The sequence below is a fragment of the Dermochelys coriacea genome, chromosome 6 (genome assembly GCF_009764565.3).
Source record: "Dermochelys coriacea isolate rDerCor1 chromosome 6, rDerCor1.pri.v4, whole genome shotgun sequence".
NCBI classification, from domain to species: Eukaryota; Metazoa; Chordata; order Testudines; family Dermochelyidae; genus Dermochelys; species Dermochelys coriacea.
In genome coordinates this window covers 101448732-101462201 of record NC_050073.1, presented here as the reverse complement: position 1 = coordinate 101462201, position 13470 = coordinate 101448732, and the positions used below count along the sequence as shown (strand labels likewise).

At 44.2% G+C, this 13470-nt stretch overlaps 1 protein-coding gene across 8 annotated transcripts in view; it reads left to right on the top strand.

Moving 5' to 3' along the window:
* Nucleotides 1-13470, top strand: part of SYNE3 (spectrin repeat containing nuclear envelope family member 3) — a 92638-nt gene that overhangs the window by 30612 nt on the left and 48556 nt on the right. For 7 of the 8 annotated variants that reach the window (XM_038404902.2, XM_043517459.1, XM_043517460.1 and 4 more), the window contains 3 exons: nucleotides 3809-3966; nucleotides 8953-9125; nucleotides 9583-9892. In XM_038404902.2, coding sequence (XP_038260830.1) covers nucleotides 3823-3966; nucleotides 8953-9125; nucleotides 9583-9892 — 627 coding nt within the window. In that variant the 5' untranslated portion in view covers nucleotides 3809-3822. Of the gene's footprint in view, nucleotides 1-3808; nucleotides 3967-8934; nucleotides 9126-9582; nucleotides 9893-13470 lie in introns of those variants that run through there. The other variant, XM_043517461.1, reaches the window with a different exon arrangement.

Below are 13470 nucleotides of genomic sequence, written 5' to 3'. Positions count from 1 at the left end.
TGCTCCTATACAACTGTCTCTCTCTCTCTCTCTCTCTCTCTCAGAACTCTCCTTACAATATCCAGGACAGCTGAGCAGTTATTAAATTACCCCAGTACCAAACAATTCCCAGAACCACAATAGCTTCCACATTTGTGCATTTCTATAAAATTTGACAGACTGCAGTGTTTTAAAAACACTTCTCATGTGCAAACCCAGAACCCTGATCTCTTCCAAATGGAAAGAGTTATGAAAAGCTTGAAGTATTTCAATAATTGGAAAATACTGTCCCTAATGGCGAGTGATTTAACTTTCTTGGAGTGTTTTTCTTTCCCTCTCTTTTTATTTGTCAGAGAGCTTGGTTCTGGAAGTGAGTCAAGTAGTACATGAGCACAGGAATTCAAGACATACTGAAACCATTTAAAAACCAGTGCACTATAAATGTTTGGTTTAAAAGTATGTTTAAGAAAGGGATCAATTATGAAAAATGTGTTAAGTTAGCAAAAGCAGAATGGCTTTGCAGGGAGAAAAAAAGTGTATTGGGAAACTTGGGAAAAAATAATTATAATATTGCCAAAAATACATTGCACTTAAAGAGTGACTTTGAAGGATCTCAATAGTGCTTTACAAACACTAACTAATTAAACCTCACAATGAGGGCTGTTAAACCTGTTTGAAAGAGAGTTAAACTAGATGCATAAATTAAAAGAAAAAAAAAGTACTTTAGGAAATTCAGAGAACATGATGCAGATAGAGGGCCAGATCCTCTGATAATGAAAGCTGGTTTCATAGAAATGTAGGGCTGGAAGGGGCCTTGAGAGGTCATCTAGTCCACCCCCCTGTTCTGAGACAGAACCAGGTATGCCTACACCAATCTTGGCAGATGCTTGTGCTGCTCTGACTCTAAACCCAGTTAAGCCTGCCACTGAATCCTTGAGACAAGGGATTATTCAGGTGATGTAGATCAGCTTTTACACCAGCACCATTCCAGCGGTTGTGCAGAGGTATGGCCAGGGAAATAAGAGCACAGCCAGGCATCCCTATGCCCCAATGATCCCCTGCAGCCAGAATGGTGCCTCTGGCTGCTCTAATTTATACAAGGGACTAGACTGACAACCCGGTAGGTCCATGGCCTTGCGGGTGCACATGTGTGATTAAGCTACCTTTGCATCCTTTCTCCTGAGCTGTGCTGAGCAGAGCTTAGCCACAGCTCGGTATCTGGCTCAGTATTTTATTGGTAAAATCAGGGTTGTTTCTGACGTGATCCCTATTTATTTAAATGTCCAAGGTTTGTTTTTTCTGGGGGGGAAGAGATGAGGTCAGTGCTGTGGGGAGGGGCAAGGTAGGAATGGGAAAAGTGGATCAGCTAAGTGGGTCCAGTTTTGGCCCATCTCTAATATTTTCCACTTACCAAATTACTCAGACTCAGCCCTCAAATACTTTTTATAACCCCTGGATATGAGGAGCTGGCCTGCATTAGCCAGATAGACTACCTCTCTCTCAGTATCTTGGAATATTCTCCTTTCTTTTGCCTTTACTGTCCCACAGGGGGTGACTGCTTTGTTCAGTGCTTTGTTATTTGCACTTTGATTTCTTATGATTAATTATTACTCACATATGCTGTCACAGATTTCTCCATTATCAATGCGCTTTATAAATTAATACATACATAAATTAGAATACATAAATGTATATAAAAATTGTTCCAAGAGTCACTTCTATAGATCTCAGAAGGGAGGCTGTTCCAGCCACACCAGACCCAAGTGTCTGTAGGACTGTGCCTCTGGCTCATCCCTCAAACTAAACTACACAGAGTAGCATGAGCAGTGCCTCAGTCCTCACTGAAGCCCACAAGTCCTCCTTACATGTGTCCAGATGGTTTGGACAACTCATAAAACGTGTATAAGATAGGACCATTTGTTGTCCAGCCCTGCTGACAGATATTTCTTAAACCATTTCTACGAGAACTAGGTTTGATTTTCCAAGACAGGTTTCTCAGTTGGCCTGCGCCTTGAGAATGAGTTCACTCCTGGTTCTGTCACAGGAGGGTTTGTGCAACCTAGGACTACCCATTTCCTTTCCTAGAGGCTTCCTATGCAGGCCAAATCCTTCCCACGCACAATCCTTCCGTCACCCCCGCTGAGCACCAGCACACCCAGTCCTTATGTGAACCTGGTCTGCTAGGTAGGTCAGCTTGTCAAACTGGGCCCAGTAGAAGTGAGAGCGTAGCAGCCCAACCCACCCACATCCCCTCCTTTATTGTGGGGCTTGGACCCAGCTGCCACAACTACCAAGGGTATACACTGGTCAGGCTGGCTGGGAAATGGAGCGAGCCAGTGTCTCCCCTGGGCAGCCTTTGCCTTTGTGGGCTCTTACGAATCCCTGGCCAGTGCCCTCCACCAGGAGATCCCGCAGTGGAGGGTAGTAGCAGTATTGTTCCCTTGCCTAGGGTGAATCCCATCTCTAGCACAGCTACGCCCAGGAGCACGGAGGGGTGCACATTTGGCTCCTGATTCAAGGTGATGCTGCAGCTGTGACAAGCATGTGAGAATGCGCATGCCCTGCCACCACACTGAGAGGAACAGCAGCAGGCTAGTGAAAAGCTAGGAGTGGAGGTGTATAGTGGAAGTGGAGGATGGGGATATAAACAGGTCACTCTCCCCCCCTCAGCGGTTATGATCAGGGTGTCTTCCAATTTCAAGATGTTACCAGAAATCCTGGGCTGGATTCACCAAGGGCCATCTCTGCTTTCCCTTGCTCACATTGCGCAGTACTGGACTGTGTGGGAGCAGTCCCAGGGAAATCAGTGGGAACAAATAAAGTACTACTTGGTCAGAGTAACAGTGGCAAAAATGGAGCCTCAGTAATTATCTCTAGACCTTTAAGAGAAAGGCATTCAATTGTGGATAACAAATAGGCGTGACATTTTCATTAAGGACAAACTGGCTGACAGGCATTGGCAGTGGGTGTAGGACTTGATCCAAAACCCATTGAACTCCAGGAGCCTCTTTATATTGACTTTGGATCTAGTCCACGGAGCCTTTTATCTATAAGTCTCCAGTTCAAATCCACCCAAAGTGCATAGGCACTGAAAGATGTTCCCATCTGATGACTGACTAGTGATCTGTGTTAGCTGTCTCAGCCCAGTTCCTGCAGAAATAGAGTCCGTATCACAAAACCGTCACCACAACTTGTTCTGATTGTCTGCCTCCTTAGAAGTTTCAGCAGAGTGGATTAACTGCAAAGTGCTGAGTATTTTGGCTTGATCTGGCCAACTTCACTGAGACAGTTCTGTTTAAAGTTTAAGCACACACTTAATGCTTGGCTAGGTCAGGGCCAAGTGCTCAGTACATTGCAGGGCTGAGCCCTAAATGGGCTTAGAGAGATTCATGTTGATGGATGTATTTATATTCCCGCTGCCTGTACTGTGCATGTTCTGTGAAAATACAAAGGACATTAGTGTCCAGTCTGGTACGTTTCACAAGCACCAAATTAGCCTAATTTGGTTTTCAAATAAATGCAGTGACTCTTATTCCTTTGAATGTCAGCCCTTATCACAGAGCTTAAAGGAGTGCCCCAACTTCATCTTGTTCCCATATATACTTTCATTTTAGAAGCTCTGAGTTTGAGCTTTTACTCCATATTCACTTCTGTTGAGTCTCACATAGAAATGTAGGACTACTGAGGGTTGTGAATTTTGATGCCATTAATTAAAAAGAGATCAGTAAAGTTATTTTCCTTTTTTCCCTGCTCCTTAAGACTGTGAGGGACTTTCCTGAGAAGAGAATTGTTTGTTTGTTTCTAATTCCTCATTTCTTTATCCTTTTAGTTTCCTCTAATGCAATGACTCAGCAGCCCCAGGATGAATTTGACACGAGTGTGGAGAATGCAGAAGCCTGGATGAAAGCTATCCAGGAGAGACTGCAGATCAATGATAACACCAAGGGACCTCGGTCTGCCCTGGAAGCCAGGCTAAGAGAGACTGAGGTAGGGGAAGACTGATATTGCTTTTTGAGAGACATATTCACAAGTGGCATTGGCACTGCAGGGGCTGCCAGGAGTCATGGAGAGGCTGCCATTAGGAGATGATCAAGGTGGGATAGGGCATGAAAATAGTCTCACGAGCTGTAAGGTTTGTCCCATTTGGGCAGGATCTCTTCAGCATTCTCTCCAGCTTCTTCTTTTGCAAGCCACTTACCGCTGCCATAAGAAAAGGGAATAGAATGTGTGAGGGGGTGGGGGTGGGGGTTGCATCCTGTTGTTAGATTAGATGCTTCCAGACTTTTCATGTGTATTTGGAAGACTAGTAGCAATCCTGATTTACTAGACTGAGATATCAGCTGCTGCACCCAGCACTCATTCATTTGTGCATGCTAAAATGGAGGTTTAGTTGCTTCTCGCAGTCACAAGACTGAGGTTTGCAGCCACCCAATGCAGTGCATAAAACGATGCTACCAGATGAGACCAATAGCCCATTTCATCCCACGTCCTGTCTCTGACGGGGGACGATACCATTGTTACCCCAGAATTTGATAATGCCGCAGTCAGCAATTTTGTATGTTCAGCCACTGCCAGCTGAAAACCAAACATCACATAGCTAGGAAAATCTTGGGCCTTTATGAGGGCAGGTCAGACAGCTGCATACTTGCAGTTTTTTAATCAGAATGGGAGGATGGGGCAGAAAGTTAACAAGTATGAAAGAGAGTGAGTGAATAGTGATCTAGGTTTTAAGTGCCCCAGACACATTGTTATGACTAGAAATGTTTTGATGATAAGAGATGAGTAGTTTTGAGTCACTATAGGTTGTGTGCTTTGTTTGAAGTTTAGCTATAAAAGATTAGGTGAAAGAATATGCTTTGGAGCATTCTGAGGAAGCTTTCTTTGGGCAAGGAGCTAACAGCCAAGTTCCCCAGCAGCTAGCTGGGAGGTGGGCAACTGATTCCTCAAAACCATTTCTTAACTGTAGGTAAATATACTTGTTTTGAAATGCTCTAGCCCAGTGGTTCTCAAACTTTTTTTTTTTCACGGACCACTCGAAAATTGCTGACCACTTAATGATCTTTCCAAATGTTGTTTGTACCGTTAGCCAACTATTGTAAAGCACTTTGGATAAAAGCGCTATATAAAAAAAAAGAATAAGAATTAATGGTTTTTGTTCTACAAATAAAAGCACACAACTCATATTTTAATATCAGTAGTCTTATCTTTCTAATGCAATGGATGTGCCCTCTCTCCCCTGCCGTGGCAGCCCCCGAGCTGGGGCGAGGAAGGAGGGGGGGATGTGTCTCCCACACCACAGCAGCACAAAGCTGAGGCTGGGAAGGAGGGACATTTCTCCCTCTCTCCCCCGCCACAGCAGCCACAGAGCTACCATTGGGAAGGAGGTCTGTCTCTCCCTCCTCACAGCAGCCACAGAGTGGGGGCTGGGAAGGAGGGCCATCTCTCCCTGGCAGCTGCAGCTCTGGAGTTGGGGAAAGTTGGCTCTTTCTCTGGCCGCCGCAGCCCTGCACTTCCCAAATTCCCCCCACCGCCTCTTCTCATCCCACTTCCCCCTCCCACCTTTCCTCTATTCCCCACAAGGCCACCACCTCACCTTACATGTGCATCTTCTCCAGGGTCCAGACACCTAAATAGTGGAGCCATGCCTGTGCGGCTCCACTAATTAGGTGGGTGGCCCTTCATTCTCTTGTGTGCCCAGGCGCACACCTTAGAGGAAACTATCTATGGACCACCTGAATGGAGCTTGCGGACCACTAGTGGTCCAGAGACCACAGTTTGAGAACCTCTGCTCTAGCCCTACTGCAACTGTGTGTGTGTGTGTGTGTGCGCACATGCACGCGCACACTTGAGATCTAATAAAAAAAAGTAATTTTAGATGAAAGCACTCCTGGTTTGTATCAATTATTTATCAGCTGGATGAGCTGTGCCTCCCATTGATTTATTCCTGACCCTGCCCGAAGAGAGACAGTTAAGTTACCACTGCGTTGGGTTCTGAGAAACCCTGGGTGACACCAGATGCTATCAAGAAAGGCACCGGAATCCCAGGGATGGACAGTTAGGGAATAATCTGTCTGTAGGGCAAGTTTCTTCCTAAATCCTGTCAGTGAGTGGGGTTATAGCTCTCATCTTTTTAATGGAACTGTGAATCTGCTCATTATCTATGTAGACAGATAATATTCTGTATAATCCTGTTAATCTCTTGTCCTCAGATTTTGTGGCAGATGAATTATGCCTTGTGTGTTTAAAAAATAGTGTTTCCTTTTATCCATTTTAATTGTGTTGCCTTTCAGTTTCATTCGATGTCTCTTGTTCTTGAACACTGAGAAAACTGTCTGCTCCTATCTACCCCAGCTATACCATTCACTATTATAGTGGGGCAGTAGGTTGAGACTAGTATCACGGCATCCTTCCCCAGGGCACACCTAGGCTGGGCCTTTGCACTGACTTGGGCCTCTGTTCTGAGATGCCTGAGTGTTCCACTGTGCCAGTCCAGTCATAAGAGGCTCACCCCTCTGGGCAGGCTGCTCCTTTCAGGGTTGCAACAAACACAAGAAGAATGAACACAAATGGATTGTCCCACAGATGTGGTAAGGCTCTTTCTTCAGAAGGCTTCTGTTAAGCTCCTGTGGTCCCGACGAGGCTCACAGGCTAACATGGAAGAACAGTCCCAGCAAAAGTGGATCAGCATCGGGTTGTCCCTTTCATTAGGGAGTGGCTGTTGGGCCACACTGATGTGAGGAGTTCCCACAAGGTCTGCTCTGCCACAAACTGTGCTTTGTTTTACCTTTTTAAAATCCTCCCTTCAAGTCTGACATCGCTCACAGGTGTGGCAAGGCAGGCCAACTGAGCACACAATAGCTCATTAACCCTGTGTTCCCCAGTGTGAGGTTTGTATACCGCATCACACAACTTATTTTCTATACCTCTTTCATATTTTGTGTGATAGGCCTGTTCTCTAAATGAAACAGCCTTCTCTTTTTCTCTTCAGATGAACATCTTTCTGTGCATCTAGTCATGTTTTCCCTCCATCCCATCTTTGAACCCCTTCTGTTTTTGAGATGGGACGACTAGCACTGACAATGGCAGTCCTGGTGGGGTGGTTTATATAATGGCATTGCAGTATTTTCAGGACCATTTTCTCAAATGCGGTTCATTGGGGATTGGAGCATATACCAGGCCTAGCATAGAGACTCATCAGCGAGCTGGTGGTGATGGGCAGACTTGCATAGCCGTCACAAAGGCTGGAAGTTCCTGTTTCATTGTGGATTGTGGATTTGTTTCTGCTTTTGGATGAGCATAGCCCTTACCTTTTGCATAAGGAATGTTGATACACACAACATCATAATGCATGCAGAGAATTCAGGAAAGTCAGTGCTGTGGGAGACAGTTTATTAAGGGGTTCTGTTGACATTACAGAGCACAAGAATGAAGATTGTGTGGTTTGTGATGATCTTACCTGGGCTGATCTAAAGTCTGATGCCTTTGTTGGACTTTGGAACAGGGTCATAACGGATAGAAAATCCTTGTTATAGTAGCTTTTTCAATCCGGATATTGGAAATCCATCATTATTATTAAACAAAAAGCTAGTGGCTCTTTTTTAGTTCCGCGTTTCTTTCCCCTCTTCCTCCTCTGCCACCCAGCTGATGTATCCTTCTGGCCTGCCTTTTTTTTTAAATAAAAACATCTGTTCCAAGTGCCTTTTTTCCAGTTGGCTTGCATTTATTCAGTCTTCCTCCCTATGATTTTTTTTTCTGTTAATTGGCTAATGAAAATGCCAGCCAATGAAAGCAATCGTTAAAAAAAATGCCAGCTCCAACCACAGCTTTCTCAATCCTGGGCTCATTTGCTTTCAAGTCACTTCAAGCAGGAACAAGACTGAAGCCTGGACTAAGTTTTGGTTTTGAATCTTTCTACTGTTTTCTGGGTGTGGTTTATATTTTCCCCTGTGCTCTGTTTTTGTTTTTTACAAGTAAATAATCAAATGATGTATTTATGGGTAATAGGCAAATCACTCCGGACAAATCACTTAGGCCTACACCTTCAAAAGTGACCTCAAATTTTGAGTGTCTCAGCATTTTCCTTTTGGCACCCTTTCCCCCACCATGAATAAGTGTGTTTTCCCAGAACAGTGCGGAGGGACAGCAGGGAAAAGAGGTCTAATGGTCTGCGTGATAGTGGGAAGGTGATGCTGGAAGGTTGACAACACTATTAGGACAGAATTAAGGTGGTGTGTGGGGTGGGGTGGTTGTGCGAGGGGTTAGGTTTGTCTCTGGGTAGAAGAGTAGAAGATACATAGTGTTAGGTGGCTCAACTTTCATTTCCTTGCTTGTAGGTTTTGTGTTAGGTATGCATGTAGGTGACGGAGCCTTAACTGATACACAACGAGTTTTTGTGTAGAAATAGAATTTGATAGCAGAGATATAATTCTCTATTCTTTTTATAGGGTGGCTCAAAGTATGTCTTCTGTGATTTGCAACAAACTGCTTTTTGGTGCAGCTCACATGGCATGTTCTAGTGCAACTTACAATACTGGCTTTGCTCAATGTTTCCCGTGAATAGTGTTTCCTCTGCACTTACTCCAAGAAAGTGAATTAGACGTCATGTGGTTGTGCAGTACAATAGATCTGTAGCAGTAGTGGAGACACTGTTGTTACAGGCAAGTCCTATAGCACTTAATAGGCACAAACCCAACAGGGCTGCGTAGAAATTACCATGAAAACCTACAGAAGTTAATGATCTACTTTCTGTTGGTGGTGGTAACTACTTTACAACAGGGATATATTTCTCCATTAATTAAATCCTGTAAGAATATTGAAAAAACCAGTAGGAAAGTTCTTATTTCTATTAAATTTTGTAGGAGTTTTCCAGGAAGGATGTAATGATTTCCATATGAAAACAAAGTTCTAATTCAATAACTGCACTGGCAGGCTCTCTTTTTTTTTTAATGTTTTCAGTTTTGTGTTTTCTAATAGAAAATTTGTGCGCTGGAGCCAGAAGGTCGATTGAAAATGGATTTGGTCCTGATAAAAGCAGATGCCCTTCTTCACTGTGTCAGCGAGGAGGAAAAGCATGAGATACTAGCCAAACTGAAAGACATTAAAGCCATGTGGGAAGAAACAGCCATCTACATTACTCACTGCCACAGGTAGGACACATGCAGTTTCCACAAAGACTGTATTTGAAATATTGGGTCAGATTGTGGCTTGTCTAATTCTCTCAGACAAGACCGCCTTACTCCTTGCTCTAACTACCTGTACTGTGTGGGAGAGAGAGGAGCCTTCACTGGGGTCCCATGCATATGTTGGAAAGGAACAGAGAGTAGGTGGAACCTTGGCTCTACATCTACCCACAATATGTCAGTCCAGTGACCTGAGAAATAATCTTTTGCCAAGCACAGGGCTAGCACAGGGTACTTCTTCCTGCAGCCGGGGGAGCTGGGAAGTGGATTGTGACACTCTGAAGTCAATGAAGCTAGGCTGATTTACTCTGTCTGAGAATCTGATTCTTTATTACCAACATTTTTTAAAGCATCTTGAACTCCCCACCCTCTCCACTGGTCCTGGGAGAACCTCGTGTATCTTGTTTCTCACTTTCCCCAACAGCCGTATCGAATGGGTGTGGCTGCACTGGAGTGAATATTTGAAAGCCCAGGATGAGTTTTACGTCTGGATTCATAACATGAAGGTTACATTGGAACCTGACATAGAACTGCAGCTCGGTTTAAAGGAGAAGCAATGGCAGCTGAGCCACTCCCAGGTTCTGCTGAATGATGTCCTAAATCAGTCAGTCCTGCTGGAAAGGCTGCTGGAGGAAGCTGCTTCCTTGTTTAACAGGATAGGTGACCCAAGTGTCGATGAGGATGTCCAGGAGAAGATGAAGGTGGAATATGAAGAAATAAAGACAGAAGCTCAGGTAAAATGCAACTATAAAAGAGAGGAGAGTTTAGAATGCTCACCAGTTACTATCCTGTATTATTTACTGTTAGTGTTTCTGATATGAGAGCAAGGAGTTTTCCAATATGGTTTATGGGAAAAGAATGTATCTATAGTGCACAGAAGGTTTGAGTGTTCTTAACAGGGCAAGATTAATACAAGCAATCCCAAAGCAAATGCTTCCCTGCCCTTTGGTAAATCAAAGATCTCAGTGTGATCTTGATGCAAAGTAATCCATCCAAGGAGATGAGGAAGCATCCCAACTCTGCACCCTCATTAGAAGCTATAACACAAATCCCCAGATCAACTCACACACCATAATCGCAGAGTTGGCAAGCAATTAATGCTTTTCCGACACAAAGAATAGGCAGCCAATGCTAATCGCTAAAAGATTTTCAAGAGATGCTAATTCATTTTCCAGCCTGCACCTGCCCTCAATCCCAGAGGTACAGTGGTCATTAGACAGGAGGGTGGTCAACATTATAATTCAACTTTTCATATCTGTGACTCACTTTGATAGTTGGTTTGGATGAAGGTTTGAGATGAGACAATACCCTTCATTTCCACAGATGGTGGGAAGGATCTGGCTATGGGACAAGGATTTAATGCCTTTAGTGGGTAGGAGAGCCTTACATGTAGAGATGCTCAAGATTCTACAGCAATGAGAGTATATCAAGGACATATCTAGGATATATCCAGCCACCTGTACAGTTGCCTTTGTACATCAGTGGCTTTGGATTTGCCTTGGGGAAGAATGGGCATTCCAGAGTCTGGTAACTGACTAATCCAAACAACTAGAGTTAATAAAACTGAACTCCATTACCTGGGCTCTGTCATCTGCCTATACAACCATGACACCTGCTCTTCTTTCCCACTTCTCCACCCAGGCCAAGGATTGGGTGGTCATGGTGATTGGTGGACACTCTCATCCCAAGAAGTCATCATCCAAGGGGATCATGGATTCTTATTGGAGGGGCAATGTGGGGAAGTTTGTGCTTCTATGGGAAACAGAAGCCTTGAGTCTCCAGGGCTAGAATCTTTCATGAGGATGAACTTGATTTACTTTTTCATTTAAAATATTTAAAAAATTATAAACCCCTATTCTGTGCCTGCAGCTGCTACAGTCGCACTTTCTAGCCATAAATACATCTAAAGAAACATTTAATCAAAGTCAGGTTGCAGAGTAAATCCATTCATTAAAAACACCCTTTTTTGCTCCTGGCAATTCAACTCTTGGGATTATAAATTTCACCAGATTCCCAATTTAAATGTTTAGTGACTTCCCTCTAAACAAGGGTTTGTCCTTGATCCATGAACAGCTAATATTTGTGTTGTGCAGTTTGATATTTGGACTAGCCAGTTCCCTCAAACAAATTATCTGAATACAGAGAGCCCAAGTCAGATCTCTTAGGTTAGTTTGACACCAGCGTAGACTTACACTGATTGTTGCTGCTGAGAGATCAGAATCAGGCCCACTATATTTAGATAAAATACATGCTGATGTCTCCAGCTAACTGAGGCTCTAGAAAAGGCAGTTGAAGTAGCTACAAATGCCACCTTGCACCAAAAGAGAAAGTGAAACAATCCAGTTGAAAAATCTCTGGAGGCTGCGGGTGGAGATGTGATGGAAAACGTTAGTTTTTGTGATTGAAATATACGGGGGACTCATTGGCTAATTCCAAGGTTAGAGGCAGCTTGGGAGTCTTGCCAGGAAGTGAATAATGGTAGCTGAAGGAACCTTTGCTACCTCTCACAGTGGGAGGGAGGACTGAATGAAAGAGCTCCAGTAATCTGAGTTGTCTCAGCCCCTCTCATGATGGGGGGCCAGGCTTCATGTAAATTGCAAATGACAGCTGAATTCCAAAGCTGGCTACAGGAGACAGCTTGCTGGTACTTGTAAATTTCACTAGTACTCAAGAAGCTTTTTTAGATCTCCTGCAGTTGTCAGTTTCTGTCACAGGCTGAGCAAGTGGATTCCATTTCTCAAATAGTTTAACTGTGATATTGCTTCTCCAGTGAGTTAACATATTTTCTTGCTGCCACTGAGTATCCTTACACTCCCAAATTGAAAATTATATTCACCAGAATTTCTTTTAATTACAGTTGTTGTAACATTTTTACACACAGCAGCCAATTCCTTCCCCCACTCCACATGTCTCTCCCCCCCTCCACCCAAAAAAGTTACTACTACTAACCAAGAATGTGGTCTAAATATAAATAACCACTGAGACATCCTGTCTTCCTTGTTTAGCAGAAACAGTAGTGATGTATGAAGTTTCAACACATACTCAATCTATGCTGGTGCAAAACACAAACATTTTGATTCATGTTGGTTCTCTTAAATTAAACCTACAGGTTCTTGGCTCAGTCTTTCATTCTACTCTCAGACAATCCCATATGAGTTAGCGGGAGAAAGTGGCAGAGGGTGGCTTCAAATAATTTTTGGCGCCCTCCCAGTTCTGGGCTGCTTCAGGAGCTGAAACAACCTCTAGCAAAATTTAGGCAGCCCTAAGTTATGGCATCCTCTGCAGAGCTCCCTGTGGCTTACAGCGCAAGCCAGAATGGCCATGGTGGCATGTTGTACAGCTCTGTCCCAATACATTCTCTTCTGTCTCCAGCCCACAGCTGCCCTCACACACCTCCTGTACCAATGCTTGCAGGAAGCCAGCAGAGGCTCAACAGAGTGCCTGGACCAGGAGCATTCTCCCCCAGTTGCTTGCTGGCTACTTACAGCCCCTGTTTGCTGCTGGAGAGGCAGATACACTGCACACTAAACCTGGGCTCTGACTCAGGTTTGAGCCCAAGCCCCACTTCTGTCCACATGCACATCAGTCTGACTCGAGTCAGCGAATGCTCAAGACCCAGGTCCTAGGGTCCCACTAGGGGAGTGGGTCAAAGCCTGATTCCTGCTGTGGTTCAAGTCCAAGCCCTGTCACTTTGAATTGCGGACTCAGGTCAGGCTGCAGATCTGAGTCAGAAGGTCTGAATAGTGCTGTATGGATGAGTTAGCACAGCTCTGAGGCATGGGTCCAGCAATTGTAAAGCAAGGTTTACAATGAAGTGTGAATACTCGCACTCTGATTTGGAAACACCACGTCTACAAGCCTGGGTCCCACAGACCTGGGCTTAGTGTGCAGTGTAGACATACCCATAGAGGCCAGAAAGGCTTCATGCTTTATCTTTTGGGTAACGGTGCACCAAAAGCATGTTCTGAATATGAAAGCAAAAACCTGCATATATTCTTCACAATGTCATCTCTTAGTATTCCTCATCTTGCAGCCTGCTTGGGATCTGTTATTTTCTTGTCAGTACAGATATTCCTCCCTATGCCACATCTTGGCTGGTAGATGTTCTCTGATTATTCCAGTGCTTCTGCAGAAGGCAAGAGTTAATGCTCCTTTTGTGTGGCTTCTCAGTGAAAAGAATAATGAGTTGCCTGACAGAGCAAATGGCAGCATCTTTCTCTTAATTAAAAGTTGCACTCAGAGGTAGTCCCGTCTAGCAGTCTGGCAGGTTTTCAGCCTGCCCTTGGTTAGCTTTTCTTATGACAGCTTAGCA